We start from the raw sequence: 17,906 nt of genomic DNA, 5'->3' as shown, positions 1-17,906 counted from the left end.
ACCTGCTCTACCAGCCCATTTCTAACCTGATGAAAGAGATAAAGAATGTTGCAAGAGTTGAGGTGAACAACACAGGTTTAGTGAAGGCTGGGGACTGGAGACTTGGTGTGGCGTGAGAGCTGGAGACTTGGCGTGAGGGCGAAGGCTTGACTGGTGACTGGTGAACTTGAGACAGACCATGAACGTAACAATACAAGACAGCAAAACCAGTGACAATGACCCAACACCGAATACAGGAAAACACCGAGGTTAAATTCAAGGAGGTAAACGGGGCACAGGTGGTGCAATCAACCAGGTGAGACACATGAGGTCATCACAGGAGGGAGGTCAGGACGACAGGAGATAACTACAAAATAAAACAGGAAGCACGAGACAGGGATCGTGACATTCCGTACCATGGAAGGACTTGGTTTTACGTTCTGGTGCTTTCCTGCCACTGCAGCCTGATGGCTGAACAACCCTCAGATACGTGCTTAATTTTGAAAGAAATATTTTCTCCAGAAATGTGGAGCCTAACCTCTAAATATCTGATTATTCAAGAGGAAATGACTTCCCAAGTACTGTGTCATCGTTTTCATCCCAGTAATTCACTTCAGCAAACAAGCATTCGTTTCACTGAGGAAAATCGGACGGTAAAAATGTTTGACTTCCTTTTCAGATTTGATCACCAACAATGAGAATAAAACTAATGTGCATTTACTCAAAAGACTAAAACCAATGAGGACACACATGAAGGTTCAACAGGAAGAAACAACTAAGACTGAAATGACCAAAGCTACCACAGACACGGCAGCACACGCCGCCGCCAGGGTCACGCCACTCAAATGATATGAAGGACATTCCCGTGGACTGACCGACTCCTTTGGGAAACCTGATCCTTTATTTTGGACTTTTGGACTCATCACTCTCTTATTTTTTGGCAAGATATGTAAAATTTCAATTTCCCAGAATAATGATTCTGAATATTTCCAGCACTCTGTCCAAAACTAATCAATGCTCCTGGATGTCACCAAAATAAACGATCACATTTAATGTGGGAAAATGAAGCCAAAATGTAATTCCATAAGAAATAGAAGACACGCTGCGGGCTGCACGGTGATGAAGCAGAGGCGTGTCAGAAAAGTTAGCCAATCAGCAGCGAGGTCGCAGCCAGTGAACTATGGATGCTCAGGATGGAGGAGGGACAGCAGCTGCTCACCTGTGCACTTCCTGCTGTTCTCGTCTTTCTTGGAGGAGCTCATGAGCTTGCAGTTGAAGTTCTCCTCCCAGTATTCGGCGAACCACACGTTCCGCCGGTTGTTCTGCAGAGTGCGTGACGTGAAGTAGGCGTCGAATCCTGGAAGACAGCGATCACCAGGTCATGCAAAGGATTTGTGAGTCTCGCGGCTTGACAGCAGCGACAACACGTGAGCGCCTGCTCCTCAGTGACGGTGTTAATGTCACACGCATCAACCTGATGACCAGGAATGAGCGACAACAACAACAAAGATGGAGCAGCGAAGCTCCCCAGCCTGTCAGGCTCAAAACACTTCATCAGCAAAAGTGGGAATCAAATCCTTTCAAGGTTCTTAAACCAGTTCACTCCCAGTTGAAATCAGCTGCTCCCACCATGACCCCTGAACCAGCTCTCACAGGCCCAGACGATCTCAGCTGATTCAGATCCTCCTCCTGACTGTTCTGCTCATAGCAGCAAGCTGACGCGCAGCAGAAGGGGATCAGAACTGAATTCGTGTGGCTCTCTAGCAGAGACGGTGCTGGTTCATGATGGTTAGTTCGTGTCTGTCGGTGACCGTGGGGCGAATGTCTACATGTGATGGGATGATTGTCACTTCCTCCTCCTTTGTGGAAGTCTCAGTGATGGAGTCTCTCCCCGTCACGACCACTCAGATGTCCTTGGCACCCTCTGATGATGTCACTCATGCATACATTTTCATAATTAGGCTAAAATTAGGCTCTTGACCTCCATAAGAGGAGCAGGGCTGCCAGTTGGGCAGGCAGCGATGGGACGTGCTGACGTGGGTGAAAGGCAGAATAGAAGACATGAGACGAACCCTTGAAGGGGCCTGTTAGAGCCAGATGTCATTCATAATTCATTCTGTGACCGACCAGGCACAGAGCCAAGCCTGACGACAGCGCCTCCGCTGGCCAGCATGGGCCTCACGTTTTCCTTCCGTCTGTCAAAGCCAAGCACCTCCAGTTCCACTGGACATTCCGAACCAGAATCATCTTCATCATTGTTAGCAATTCTTGTTTTGCTAACCCAAAAATCAATAAGTTCCAAGCTTATTGTTGCTATCAAGACTAGCAGGTCCTAGCGCAGCGACGTTAGGGCAAAGGCATGGAACCCTACAGAGCTAGCATTAGCCTGTTAGCTCACTTGTAGCTTGTTTTTGCCGGCACACTGTTCCTGGTAGGTAAACTCCACGGCTGAAGTTCACATTTTTCAACATACTTCAGGAAAAATACCAGGATGAAATCGGACATCATGGAGGTTTCCTGCAGGATCAGAGTATCACAGCGAATCATGGACCCCGGACACGCATGAGACAACCAGGGGAAGTTTTGTAAGGTTTAATTCTACATTTTGTTCAGGTTTTTGTCACTGATGTTCCTTGGTGTGAGTGTTAGTTATGTGGACCACAAGCGGCTCCAGAGAATGTCGGCTTGTGGTTTTATCGTAGTTGTCTTCAACTGATTACTGCAGTAAAGGAATGATCTCACTGTAAAACTGCAAAAAGAGAGGGTCGTGGAGTAAAGACAGCGTCAGCTGATGGTCTCTCTCCTACGTCGTCTCTGACCAAATAGAAACGCCTGTTTGCATGTCCTCTCCTGCAAATCTTCAGATCGCTCCTGCGGCTTGAAAAGAAACCAAATTAGCAGCGTCCTCGTAATTACTCTCTGGACCGCCGCGCTGGTGCAGCAGAGGAGCTAACATTGGGGGATTCTACCATAATTACGTGTACATGTAAGCTCAAGGGCGAATGTGCTGTTTGATCTTAATTTATTAGAGTCCCTGATGGGACTCCGCCTACTTTATGTAGTGCAGATGGGAGCCGGTCCACCGCCGGCAAGCTCAGGTTTCCCTGCTCCTCCTTCAATATGGCTGCAAACAAACTCAAACAAAAGCTAGAAGAGAAGTCCAATTGGTCATCTATAACTCAGACTTCTATACACGCAGAGGCCGCCTTCAGGTTGGTGCCGCCATCTTGCTCAGGGCCTCTAACCTATCAAGGCCTCTCCAGACTGGTAGAGGACGATGTGCTGCTTGGTGTTGGTGCCAAAGAAATGACAGAAGGAATCAACAGGGAGGAAGGTAGTTTTACATCAGCAGACCAGTACGAGCCTGTGAGGTCAACATTTCTTTCTGAAATTACCATCAAAATAGCATCATGGTAACATTTATGTGCAGTAAGAAAAAAAGAATATACTTTGAAACTGATTACATGGTACAAGTTTATCTAAAGTGTTATGTGATAAAACTTTCAGTAGTACTTGTGTAATAATACTAGTATTTGCGAGGAAAACTCACCAGTTCAACTGAACAAAGCACCCTGTATCATAAATGCATGTCCAGTATCTATGACACATCAAACTGCGTGCCAACTGAACCAGTTAGTTTGGTTTAAGTCTGTCTTCTACCACATACGTGCACTAGGAGGCGTGGCTTTGCTTGGCCAATGACAAGCAGCAACCCAGGCAGCTTCTATGGTCCTGAGCTAAGAGCAGTGCGCTGCTGGTTATCTTTCAAAATAAAAGCACCGCCGATAAGATTTCCCTCCAAGCATCTGTCTGCATGGTCACAACACTGCAGATGACATGGAGGCAAATCACCGCCACTTCATCCGGGCGCCGTGGTTTTATTCACGTGAAAGGACACAGAGAGAAATGAAATATCATTACTGTTTATGATGTCAAACATTTGGGACATTCAGCAGAAGACACAGACACAAACTGATGACTTTCTAAAAATAGGATGAACTTGAGATGAAGAGAAGGACACACACACACACACACACACACACACACACACACACACACACACACACACTTAGTTGAATAATGCTGATTATTGCCAGGGTATTTCTGGGCTGAAAAGCTGATTTGAGTTTTGAATCTGATAATCATGAATCCAGGCGATGATTTGAGTTGTAAAAGTGGCTCACTGCACATATTTGATTGGCTGAGCGGCGTCACATGGGATGATTCACCAGCAGGCAACTGACTTTTGAGCTGCGTGGAATGCCAGCACCAGTAACAGTACCGATACCAGTACCAGTACCAGCACAAGCACCAGCACCATGAAAACCAGCAGAGTTTGGAGAAATTCTATGACTTGGATATCACAAGAGTGTGATGGAGGCAGCCAGTCATGGCGGTCTGGTGAGTGGAACACCGTGACTTGTTTAGTTCAAATCATGTGACAGTCACGTCAAACAGCAAACGCCTCAATCACATCACAAACCCTTGTTGGAACCGGACTTCCTCGTGGGCGTGTGATGTGTGGGAATCGAAGCAGGTTGATGACAGCTGACTAACGAGGAAGCTGAGCCGCCCCCACCTCTCTGAGTTTGTTCGTGTTGAGATGTTTCTGGGCGAGCGCGTCCACCAACAGTGCGATGCTGATCCCAGTGAATTACCTCGCTGTCAAACCCTGGCCAGACCAAAGTCTGAGACTTTCAGGGTCAGAGAGAGTGAAACGGCGCCTGACAGCTCGTCATTGTAGTGTGGAAACAATGCCAGGCCACATTTGCTTCTAGTTCTAAAGGACTGACAGCTCGTGACATGGACTTCCTGCTGACACACTGGAACACAGACACTCAACAAGTCCTTGAGAAAAACAACAGAATAGTGTTTTAAATTGACAATTAAATGTTTTATTGCCTGAAAGATGGATGTGTGGGTGTCTATACAGAGGGTTGTGGTCACATGGAAAAAGAGGAGTAAAGCTACTAAGGTGCTTCACACGGAGAATCTGAAATAACAATAGAACCCAGGAAGCCTCTGAGCCCCAACACGGTTCATCATGTATGTTTTCTGTGTTTTTCATCTGGTGGATTATTAAAGTTGCACTGAAGTGTGTTTGAGTGCCGCTGCTGCTGGGTGCAGGTCTCAGAGGACCTGTTGGCATCAAACTGGTTGAGTGGAGAGGTTCATGACGTCCATCGGTTCTGGCAAGATGATTCTGTTGGTTTCACATGAAGAGGAAACCAAACACAAGATGAATGTGATCCACCCATCCATCCACCCATCCATCCACCCATCCATCCCTCCATCATCCATCCATCCCTCCATCTTCCCCCTCTCCTCCTGTTGAGGGTGGTGGGGGTGGAGCCTAACCCAGCAGCCTTCCCCCTGGACGGGTCACCAGTCCATGGCAGGGCCAACACATAGAGACAGACAACCATTGGCTCTCCCAGCCACGCCTACGGTCAATTTAGAGTCTGGATTAACCTGGTCCCTCTTGATGTCTTTGGACTGTGGAGGAAGCTGGAGTACCAGAGAGAACCCAGCAGGAACAGGGAGAACATGGAGAACATGGAGACTCACCCAGAAAGACCCCGTGCTGCAGCCGGGGCTCCACCCACAACCTTCTTGCTGGGGGGCCACAGGGAGGACCACTGCTCCACCGGGCCACCTTATGCCAACAACAAGGAGGAATATAACTCATCTCCAGATGATCAGACCACAACCTGGTACATCTCGTGCCTGTGTATAAGCCCCTTTTACACAGGCAACCAGTGACTACGGGGGTTGACATTGACAGGCTGCATCACGGACTACATTAACTTCTGTGTGGAAAACATTGCACCCACCAGGATTGTACGGTGCTTTCCCAACAACAAGCCATGGGTTTACCCTGACATCAAGGATCTTCTGAAGGAGAAGAAGAGAGCCTTCAAGTCAGGGAGGAGGGATGAGCTGAAGGCTGTGCAGGGAAAGAAGATCAGGGAGGGGAAGAGCTGCTACAGGAGGAAGATGGAGGATCAGCTGCAGCAGAACAACACCAGGGGAGTTTGGCAAGGCCTCAGGACCATTTCCAGCCATGGCAAATCCAACTCCTAGACTTGGGGGGGGGGGGGGGGTGATGGTCAATGATGGGTGAATGATCTGAACCTATACTTCAATAGGTTTGGTCAGACACCTACTCCTCCCCCTGACCAGTCTTCACTGCTGCAACCCCCCTTATCGACATCTCCAGGAGGCCATCACACCCTCATCCCCCCACCCACCTTCACACCTCTGCCTACAGCACTCAGCTCCCAGCCACCCCCCACTGCTCTCTTCATCCACTCACCATCACCACTCCTGAACAGAGCCCCTTGCTCCAACCTGTCTCTCACAACACATCAGGTGAGAAACCAGCTCAGGAGTGTCAAGCCCAGGAAGGCGCTGGGTCCTGATGGAATCAGCTCCGGGCTCCTGCGGAGACCAGCTGTGGGATAACTGAACCCATGTTCAACCTGAGCCTGAAGCTGGGGAGAGTGCCACAGCTGTGGAAAACATCCTGTGCGGTCCCTGTGCCCAAGACACTGCACCCCAAGGACGACAGCAGCTACAGACCAGTGACGCTTACATCCCACCTGATGAAGACTCTAACTGTGATAAACTGAAGTTCTTGTGCTGGGCCCAAACACCTGAGGACCACCTGATCTGATGAGACAGGTACCCTGGATGGCACCACCCTGGCCCCCAGCACCACCGTAGGAACCTAGGAGTTCTCTTAGACCAGGATCCTTTAACTCCTACATTCAACAAATCTCCAGGACGCCTTCTTCCATCTACGTAACATCGCTAAGATCAGACACATCCTGGCTCAAGAAGATGCAGAAAAACTAGTCCCTGCTTTTGTCACTTCCAGGCTAGATTACTGCACCTCCCTCCTACCAGGCTGGACTAATAAGTCCCTAAAGACTCTCCAGCTGGTCCAGAACGCTGCTGCCCCCCTGACTAGAACTGCTAGCAGAGACCAGGTCTCTCCTGGACTGCTTCTCTGCATGGCTCCCTGTCAGATTCAGAACAGAATTTAAAATTCTTCTTCTACCATCAAAGTCCTCAACAGTCAGGCTCCTTCATCCCTGCCAGAGCTCCTAGTCCCCTATGATCCAGCTAGAACCCTTCACTCCCAGGATGCAGGGTTCCTGCTGGTTCCTTGGGTTCTAACAGTAGAATGGAGCCAGAGCCTTCAGCTATCAGGCCCCCCTCCTGTGGAACCGTCTCCCAGTTTCAGTCCAGGACCCAGACCCCCTCTCTAGGTTTAAGAGCAGACTTAAGACCTCCTTGTTGATCAGGCTTATAGTCAGGACTGCTTAGGCTGGCCCTTAGATCTGCTGCTCTAGGCTCAGACTGCTGGGGATCTCCCATGATGCACTGGGCTTCTCTGTCCTCCTCCTGTCCTCAGACGTGTTACTGACTCCTCTTCTTCTCCCCTCATCCCAGATCCTGGTGCTGCTGGAGGAGGCTCCAGACCTAAAGAGGCTCCAGCTGCCACCCGTAGCTCCACCTGCTCACGTCCCCGTCTGTCCATCAGGCTCTCCTCCTTTCTCTCCCTCTTTATCTCTGTCCCTCTCTCTCCTTCTGTCTCTCTGTCTTCCTCCATTCTCTGTCTTTGTCTCTGTCCATCAGTCTCTCCTCCTTTCTCTCTCTTTATCTCTGTCCCTCTCTCTCCTTCTGTCTCTCTGTCTTCCTCCATTCTCTGTCTTTGTCTCTGTCCATCAGTCTCTCCTCCTTTCTCTCTGTCCCTCTCTTTCCTTCTGTCTCTCTGTCTTCCTCCATTCTCTTTGTCTCTGTCCATCAGTCTCTCCTCCTTTCTCTCTGTCCCTCTCTTTCCTTCTGTCTCTCTGTCTTCCTCCATTCTCTGTCTTTGTCTCTGTCCATCAGTCTCTCCTCCTTTCTCTCTGTCCCTCTCTTTCCTTCTGTCTCTCTGTCTTCCTCCATTCTCTTTGTCTCTGTCCATCAGTCTCTCCTCCTTTCTCTCTGTCCCTCTCTTTCCTTCTGTCTCTCTGTCTTCCTCCATTCTCTGTCTTTGTCTCTGTCCATCAGTCTCTCCTCCTTTCTCTCTGTCCCTCTCTTTCCTTCTGTCTCTCTGTCTTCCTCCATTCTCTGTCTTTGTCTCTGTATTTACACCTGACACTCAGGTAGTTTAGCTGAGTTTAGAATCAAAGGTGCAGTGTTGAGATGAGGAGTGTGCAGAGATCAAATGCTGCTGGTGCTGCTGTTTCGTGTTCGGGGGCGTTGGCTGGTGTTTGGTGCTGCAGGGAGGCGGATTCATCTGTCTGGGTCTGCGAGCAATTGTGTTTCAGGATGGAGGGTTTGTGAAGTTCTGACAAAAAGACACAAAGGTTCTCCAAGTGCAAGTATCAGAGCAGCCGTCATGTAGTCGCTGGGATTGTGTCTCACTCCAGGCATTCTAACATCTTCCCACCTTCAGTCACTCAAACACTGAGATCTTTGCTTGTGTTTTGTTAATGAACACGGGTGAAGAGGAGCGTGTTTGCTGGTGAACGTTTGCTTGAGGGCGGCTGAAGGAGACGATCCAGCTCTCGCACTGTCTGCTTCAAAATGTCAAACCAGGATGGCGTGAGGAAGCTGAGCGCCAGGCTCGTTATCACCGAAACATTTGTTCTTGAGGAAGAAACCAACGAGGCATTTTGTTGTTTAATTGGAGGAACTTATCAGTGACTCCGATCAGACTAAACATGGAAGACTGGAGGAGGTGAAAAATATATGTGTGTGTGTGTGTGTGTGTGTGTGTGTGTGTGTGTGTGTGTGTGTGATAAACTGATGGTAGTATTAAAAGAAGAAGCGTGTCGTGATGTTGAGCAGCTGCTTCATCAGCCTGAGCAGAACTAACAGACCAGAGAAAGCAGGAGCACGTTTTCCTGAAACTGCTTTTCCTTCTTCTCTTATCCACAGTTAAAAAATAAGGAACTTCGAGAGACGAAACACATTTTTCAGGTTTAAATCATAAAGAAAAGAAAGAAATCTGGATCAGCAGAATGTCTTTTTCCTCTCAGGGCTTCTACAGTCGATTACTTTAGTTTCTGGAAATGTACTTCATTTCAAAAACTTGTTATTTACTGCATTTTAGCGAATATAACGCTTGATGAATATTCCTGAATGGTGACCAGGTGACCAGCAGGTAACAGGAACGACCCAAGGTCTTATCAGTGAGAGATTCCTGCAGAGCAGAAAAACTACAAAACAACTCAGGAGGTGTGACAACTGAACCTGATGGGGGCCGGTGACTGGCTGGGGATCGAACCTGTGAGTCCACTAACGACTCAGCTATTACACTATTTAGAACCACTCAACCGCCAATCACCAGTCACATGACTGCCAGTTGGAGCAGGGAGTGTGTGTGTGTGTGTGTGTGTGTGTTTGACATTAGTAAGCCTCCTCCAGGATTCCCGAGTCTACCTTTCAATGGGAGAGAGGGAAGTGTGGCGTGAAGGCGGGCGGAGGCGCTGAGCGTGATCAGTGTCAGCGTCGGAGTGTCTCCTCCTCCCATCTCTTCTCTGTTTGTCAGATTAGTGTTTCGTCTCACAGCGCTGCCAAAGAATCCATTGTGACAGGCTGCCAGGGCGCATTCGCGCTGAATTAGTGAAGTACTCCAGGAAATCACCACCCAGACATCCACACAGAGCCGCGGCGAGCCGCACGGGACGGCGACTCACCAGCTCACAGAAAATCAGCTGACGGTTGCTGTGTGAGCTGCATCCAACGCCACGGAGCAAATTAACAGCTGATGGATGATGTAAGATTTAACAAGGAACCTGAGTCACGAAGAAAAGCATCCTGACCTTTGACCTTCAGCAAGACATTAGATTGGATCAGGAACCCAGGTCAGGATCAAAGTTCCAATCGTTTGAACTTTGACTTCATTTCCTGCTGAGTTGATGTCTGAGGGTGAAGCAGTGAGAGGCCACACAAGCCAACAGGACGCCGTCTTTTCTGGACTCACGTCACATAAACAGTCATCACAACCTCAGCGGTGCAAAAACATCAGCCATCTTTATCAGGTGCATCAGGAAGCGTCGCGTTTAGGAGCTGGACTCAATCAAACGCAGAGGCGAGCTTGTTTCCTGTCAACCAAACCGTGAAGGGTGACTCAATGTTTCCCCTTCTGGGGGAGAAGCTAACGATACTCAGGTTCCATGTATCTTGGTGCAGCTTTAAATATTTGCTTGAGGTGGTTTTTATGCCTTTTTTGGAGCGGAGATGGAAACATTTCACTGATATTCCAAAGCTTAAGGTTTTGTCTCCAAACAGCCGCTACAAGCTGGCACGGGAGAACTACAATAACAGTCCTCGACATCAGCCAATGGGAACGGTTCCTTTGTAAAAACCAAAAAAATGCTTAAAAATAGATGGAAACACAACTCCTGAGAATCTCTTAACAACCCTCTGGCCACTATTGTGCAGTAACTCAGTGACTGACTCAGGCAGCCATGTTTGTAGTCCTGGTAAACCAGAGGTGTTAGCAAGAGGTTCGGGGACCTGGAGTAGCAGGAGTACTGGATGTTTCTGATGTCTGAGCAGAAACAGACGCTCTCTGATGTGTTTGTGTGTCACAACATAAAAGAACAAATGACTCATGTCTTATCGAAGTCTTGGTATTCAAAGAGCTGACACAGTCACAGTTATAGATCCTTGTCAACATGTTAGGTTCATCCATCACCGTGGTAGTGAGAAGCCGCGCTGCGACGACTACTGCGTCTTTATTTGACTGCTGTCAGTTCTTGAGTTAGTGAGTCAGAGCCTTGGTGTTTTCTTGAAGTCAGTCGAACAATAATTTGTTTCTTTTTACCTTGGGGCATCTTAATCTGTATTCCTTAAGAGTTTTCTCAGTTCTCTCTGGCAGCTCAAACAAAAAGTACAGTTATTTTCCTCTGGAGTCAAAAGTCTAGGAGAGGAACCAGTACAGATGTGGTATTTCACAGTGCTGCTTCATCCAGAAAGTGCATTTTGCCTTTTCAGTATTAACTTATAGTGTCGTGAGCTCATAAAGGCGTTTAAATTAGTATGAGAGACAAATTCCTTTTTGGGTGTTGAAGTTGGTTTTAATCTCCAATCAGAGTGTTAGCGGGTCCCTGATCCTCCGTCTGGATCAAGGAGACCTGGATTCCACCAGACCACCTGGAGCGGTGGTGGACGGATGTTTCAGGACAGTTTAGCTGCTGTTAGCCATTGGTCTACATGTACATGCTAGCTTAGCTGTAGAGCCATGAACTCTGAGGGAGTGTGTCCATCAAAGCATCATCATCCTGTATTTGGTTTGTTGTTGTCATGCTAGCAGCTCAGTGAGGGCATCCTGCAGCTAAATGCTAACATCGATGGACTGCCACCTTGGCAGGCGACAGAGGCAGACGTACCACTAATGGTGGCTCTCTTGGGCAGGATGGTGATGGCGCCCACAGCAGCGTCCTCCAGCTGGTGGATAGGACTGTTCTTGGCTCCCCAGCTGTCTGACCCGATCCACAGGAAGTGTCCGACCTGCTCTGCTCGCTTGCTGGCGTTCAGGATGCCCCTGTAACAACCACCAGTAGTAAGTAGCTGTAACACGGTGTAATGGTCAGAGTTTGGCAAGTAAATTCCAAAATATAGACACAGACTCTAGGTAGTAACAGTTACTTCACTTGAAAGTAATTTGTTCCTTTACAGTATTATGATAGCAGTTTAGATGAAGGCGGGTTCAAACTCAGCCCCCAGGTTCAGTGTGATGGTGGCTCATAAAGTCAGAGAAGTTCCAGGCTGGATTCTACAGCCGGTGAGAGGGAGGCGTTCACTCAGGAGCAGCTGAGGACGGAGCGGCGCTCAGCGGCCGCAGCTCCTCACGCTCACCGCACCAGCTGAGACATGAGACCGGAACCAAGAGCAGGAGGGTGGGTTGCAGGCGCCAGCAAGTTCACACCACACTCAAACTGTTACAATCTTACTGAAGAGTTCTCAGAAACACATTAAATTACTGTTTTGCTGCATAAAAATAATACATTACTGCGTTACTCTATAACTACTACAACTCAAAACTGGTAACAGGTACATTTTGTCATCCATCCAATCCATGAATGCTGGTATGGAGACATATTCACGAGCGGCTGTTTACTGTTCCTATGCTCCCTGAACCGCCTACATCCGCCTGGCGCTCGTCACAGTTTCCTCCAGGTCAGCCCAGGCTCACAGTCCTGGATGTAGTTAGTCTTCCATTCAGTTTGCTCCGAGTCCTCCGTCCCTTACTGAGATGGAGCTGAATGAACCAGCGTCACACTGACGACCTTCCAGGGCCAACAGAGACGAAACCAACGTGTCCGCCTCACTGCGCTCCGCTGGCCTCCACTCACCCGAGCCCCCACATTACGTTTACCTGATGTCCTCGTCAGAGGCGAACAGGATGACCGCTCTTGCGTAGCGAGTGTCCAGCAGCAAACGGATGATTTTGTCAAAGTCAGACTGTTTGTGGTCATGAGGGATCTTCAGCGACTGAGCGATACAGATTCCACCTGAGGAGACACAACGCAAACATTCAGGTTGACTGCTGGGCTGAAGTTCTCCTTCCTGCCAGAGGAAACATCGAGGTGAGGTCACTGATCGGTCCCGATCAGGTCTGAATTCAATCCAGGACCAGTTCACAGCACTAACAACTAGAAACACACTTCTCTTAGGACACCGTCCACTGGTCGCCCTCACGTATGGAAGTCACACTGGCCTGGAACAGACGAGGTCCATGCCACTTGACGACACCGATCACACGATGCAAGGGACTCGGCTGAGGCACTTGGACGCCACAAAGTCAAAATTTTTGTTGATGATCTGGGCCGAACTCTGCAGTGAGTGACCATACTGGGACCACCAACAATACTGTCTCTCTCTCCTCGCCCTCTGTCTCTCTCTTTTCTAATTGTCCGTCCACTTTCCCGATCCATCTTGGTCTCCGTCCCTCCTTCCTTATCCTTCTATTTGTCTCTCTTTCCCTCCACCTGGTCGAGGCAGATGGCCGCTCCATTGAGAGGAGGTGTTTATTGTCGCTGCTGTGTGAGATGTTCTATCTTGGCTGTTCTGTCTCAGCTGCTCGTCTCACAAAAAACTTGTGTGGTTCTAGACCTGCTCTGTCATGAGAGAACTCTTATTGTGATAGTCACATAAAACTGACTTGACATTAAAGTTTTCGTGATTCCTCTGTTCTACTCTGTTAGATCCAATTCAGCAAATTCCGTCTGATATAAACAGATTAGGTGTCAAACTTCAGTCCGTCACTCTTCAGTCACATCGCTGCCTCCGTATCACTCAATAAGCCTGAAGGACAGAGAGGAAATAACGCCATCTTAATATAATAATACCATCCTATGTGTCTGTGGCGCCTCATCTCAGATTCAGCTGGAGAGCTGCAATGTGCCCCATCACGTGTGCTGGATGTATGTGAAGGTATTTTTATTTCACACGTGAATAAAACATGAGGCGCAGGGCCACCATAATAAGCAGCATTAAACCAGGTTACAGACTGAGAGGGACTCCTGCTCTCCTTTGATGTTGCTGATGAGTTCCTGAATCTCCACAGACAGAATCCAGGATTCACACCGGCTCTTCCACATGATTAAAGATTCACTACATCCATTTTTTATCAAAGAACCCAAAAGGTTTGCAAGTTCAGCCCCCACAACAGAACCTTCACCTCCGAACAACATTAAACATGTTGATTTTGTAGCAGCAGTTTACACCGGAGCAGACAGGCGTCACGTTGCTAAACACCTGCAGGTGTTCTGGGTCACCAGCGTCAGGACTGGTTAGCATCAGAGCATCAAGGAACCAGGCGCCAGAGACCGATCTGGTACCAGTCTATCCACCTCAAGAGTATGAAACAGAGCTCATTCGCTCCCTGTCTTTCTCTCCCTCTCTCTGTCTCTCTTTCCTTTCTCAGTCTCTTCTCCGTCTTTGTCTCTGTCCTGCTCTCCTGCTCTCTCTCTGTCCCCACTGATCCTGGATCTGCTCCACCTTCCTGCTGGTAAAGGAAGGTTCTGGTGGCTGCTGTTGCAGGATGTGCTGCTGATGGAGAATTGTTGGGTGGAGGTTCATTGAAGGAGGGAGGTGCTGGACCTGCTCTACTAGGAGGGAGGTTCTACCCCTGCTCTACTAGTAGGGAGGTTCTACCCCTGCTCTTCTAGGAAGGAGGTTCTACACCTGTTCTACTAGGAGGGAGGTTCTACCCCTGCTCTACTAGGAGGGAGGTTCTACCCCTGCTCTACTAGGAGGGAGGTTCTACACCTGCTCTACTTGGAAGGAGGTTCTACACCTGTTTCTACTAGGAGGGAGGTTCTACCCCTGCTCTACTAGGAGGGAGGTTCTACACCTGCTCTACTAGGAAGGAGGTTCTACACCTGTTTCTACTAGGAGGGAGGTTCTACCCCTGCTCGTCTAGGAGGGAGGTTCTACCCCTGCTCTACCAGGAGGGAGGTTCTACACCTGCTCTACTAGGAGGGAGGTTCTACCCCTGCTCTACTAGGAGGGAGGTTCTACACCTGCTCTACCAGGAGGGAGGTTCTACCCCTGCTCTACTAGGAGGGAGGTTCTACCCCTGCTCTACTAGGAGGGAGGTTCTACACCTGCTCTACCAGGAGGGAGGTTCTACCCCTGCTCTACTAGGAGGGAGGTTCTACCCCTGCTCTACTAGGAGGGAGGTTCTACACCTGCTCTACTAGGAGGGATGGAGGGTTTGGAGACACTCAGAGACCTGACTGAACTGGACTTGAAATTGTTCAAAACAGTAGAGGTTATCCTCTGTTGCTATGCTTCAAACAACAAGATGTGTACCAAGTGTGAAGCTGTGTAGCTAACCAGGTTAACCAAGTGATGAAAAGTCGTCTCACATAGGAAGAAGGACCAGGAACCAGATCACTAGATGGAGTTCATAGGTGAAGACTTATACCAACTGTCCTCCAGATGGACGGAAGGGTAGATGGATGGAGGGATGGATGGACAGACACATGGGTGGATGGATGGAAAGATGGCAGGACAGACGATTGCTGTTTCATGCCTTTTCTCCCTTTGAGCCTGAGCTGTGACCCTTGACCTCACCTGTTGAAAGCTTAGCCTAGGGGTAGCCTGCCGTCCTGACCTCTGAAAACCCGGGGATGTAGCACTAAACTATTGATTAATAAACTGCATTTGCATGACAGCACACACCACTGAGCAGCTCAGCCTCTTTGTTAACAGATCTCATCAGATTGACTCGTGTGGATCAATTTACTTCATAAAGCCTGCAGGAGCGTCGATGCCGTCTAGTTCACAAGAGCTGAACAAGCTAGGAGACAGGCCCGTCATCCAGAAACACCCACGGAGCTATTGATCAGCCCGTAATCTCTCTCACAAGTCAGGAGAATCAATCAGAGTGATCAGTGGTGCGGGATGTCTCATCCATCAAGTGCTGCTATGCTAACAGATATTGTAGCTTTGCATTTACTTACTGGCTCCTTTCATTCTCAGCACCAGAGGAAAACTGTGTGCTGACAGAATCAGACCACCGCTGCTTTTATCACAAAGTTAAAAAATAGTTCTTCCATACTAAAGTGTAAACCAGGTTATCCACATGAGAAATGCTCTCTCTCATTTATGGAAGAAGCAGCACTTTCCTATCAGGTGGTTTTTACATACCATAGAAATCTGCAATACTCACATGTGACTGGGTCAGGTATGGGCAAACCAGGCCCGCGGGCCTGCCGCACTTGATTGAATTATATTCATCCATTCATCCATCCATCCTTCATCCATCCATCCATCCATCCCTCCCTCCATCTTCTCCCTCTTCTCCTGTTGAGGGTGGTGGGGGTGGAGCCTATCCCAGCAGCCTTCCCCCTGGACAGGTCACCAGTCCATGGCAGGGCCAACACATAGAGACAGACAACCATTGGCTCTCCCAGCCACGCCTACGGTCAATTTAGAGTCTGGATTAACCTGGTCCCTCTTGATGTCTTTGGACTGTGGAGGAAGCTGGAGTACCAGAGAGAACCCAGCAGGAACAGGGAGAACATGGAGACTCACCCAGAAAGACCCCGTGCTGCCACAGTGAGGACCACTGCTCCACCCACAACCTTCTTGATGGGGGGCCACAGTGACGACCGTGCTTCTGTTGAATTGTATGATTGAGTAAAATTTTATTATAATCAAACCTCATTCATTTGACCTTTTCCCTGTAATGCCTGTGTTTCCCCAAAAGATGGCGCATTCCAGACACATTGACCTTTACGCGAGTGTTGTTTTTTTTACTAACTTCTTCACTTTGCACTTTGAGCCCTTCTGTAAAAATGAGCGGACAGAAGAAAAGTAGCCAGTGAATGCAGAGTGTTTAATAACTAGCGAAAAACCCAATGTTTTTTCACTGTCCGATCAACAGCTGTGTGGGTTTTCAAAGACTGTAATGTCAGACGTCACTTTACAATGAAGCATGCTAACTACGCTAGCAAACAGTCAACACAAGAACGGGCGGCTAAGGCTCAGGGGTTGATGGCTAATTTACAGAATCACCAAAAAAAATTTTCCACAGACAAACTGCGATTCAAGGGTCAAGTACCAAGGGAAGTTTTCTTTGCTGGCATCCAAATTAGCAAAGTCACCACTGGTTAGATTTGGGCAGAGTGGTTCAACAAGTGTGGGGGCTCAACCAGGAGATGAGAGCATTTTTGGAATTAATGGGGAAAATTTCCTGAGCTCAGCGACGTGCACTGGCTTTGTGACTTTGTGTTTGCTGTGGACATTTTTTCACACATGAATGACCTGAACATGAAGCTACAGGGGAAAGATCCCTTCATGCACGACATGTACACCACTGTTAAAGCCTTCAAATCCAAGCTGACTTCATTCTTCATCAAATCTTTCACTCATTTGCCCACACTAGCCATGCAGGAAGAGGCGATCTGAAAGGCAAAGAAATACAGCAAGTCACGGGACGACTGGCACAGAGAATTCTGCCATCGGTTCTCTGACTTTGAAAAAAATTTAAATGTCACTCCAGCTGGTGTCCTGTCCCCTGTCACACGACCCTGAAACAGCACCCAGGCGCTGAACTGATCGATCTTCGGTCAGGCTCTGTCTAAAAGGAGAACTTTTAGACAGAGCCTTTTACGTTTTGCTTAACAAAGCCACGATTCCGGACCTCCGGAGGATGGCACAGAAGATGCTGAGGTTGTTTGGCTCGACCTTCGTATGCAAGCAGACATTCAGCGTCATGAACATCAACAAAGCCCATCACAGATCCAAGCTGACCGACCGACACCTCGGATCGATCCTGAGAATTGCCACAACAAACTGACTCCAGACTTTGATGCACTGGACACTGTTCCCACTGAAACTGAATGGGAGTTTCCTTCTTGTGTCATGCATTTGGAAAACAATTTGTACAACGAGCCTTACACATTCTTGATTTGCTGCCTGTTAAAGGTCAAATCCTTTCATGTAATGGCTTTTACATTTATTTTAGTTCATTTATATCAGTTCACACAGACGCTCCATCCACCTGTTCATGGCCCGGCCCCCCACATCAAATTTTAGAACTCATTGTGACCCACAAGTCAAAGGTTTGCCCACCCCTGGACTGAGTGGTCGTAGTTGCTGAAAATACAACACATATCCATGACATAAGTGGATAAAAAAGGGGCTCTGTCTGTCGTGGCTGCTGGCGCTGGTGTAGCTGACACAACCAGATGCAGGTTCCATGCATGACCTGGGTGACGCGCCACCTGCTGGCTCTGCAGTAGGGCTGCACAGTTTGGAAAAATAACCAAGTGCGACTGACATTGTGGTTATGATGTGATTTATGGGATTTCTGTGTATTCGAGAGACACACAACCAGACTTTCACAAAAACTGAACCCTGCTGCCCTCTGAGAACTGCAGTCAAAGTTTGCAGTTCATTCTGATGAA

At 48.4% G+C, this 17,906-nt stretch overlaps 1 protein-coding gene across 2 annotated transcripts in view; it reads right to left on the bottom strand.

The window, feature by feature from the left end:
- grm7 (glutamate metabotropic receptor 7) overlaps positions 1-17,906 on the bottom strand; it is a 149,567-nt gene that overhangs the window by 54,410 nt on the left and 77,251 nt on the right. The window contains exons 3-5 of one of the 2 annotated variants that reach the window (XM_086200453.1): positions 12,362-12,497; positions 11,373-11,527; positions 1,199-1,336 (exon numbers count right to left, since the gene is read on the bottom strand). In XM_086200453.1, coding sequence (XP_086056579.1) covers positions 1,199-1,336; positions 11,373-11,527; positions 12,362-12,497 — 429 coding nt within the window. The remainder of the gene's footprint in view (positions 1-1,198; positions 1,337-11,372; positions 11,528-12,361; positions 12,498-17,906) is intronic. The other variant, XM_086200454.1, reaches the window with a different exon arrangement.

Source organism: Aulostomus chinensis, chromosome 3, assembly GCF_037954235.1.
Source record: "Aulostomus chinensis isolate RoL2024-O1b breed Wild chromosome 3, RoL_Achi_v1.0, whole genome shotgun sequence".
Taxonomy (NCBI): Eukaryota; Metazoa; Chordata; class Actinopteri; order Syngnathiformes; family Aulostomidae; genus Aulostomus; species Aulostomus chinensis.
This window is presented reverse-complemented; position numbering and strand designations above follow the sequence as displayed.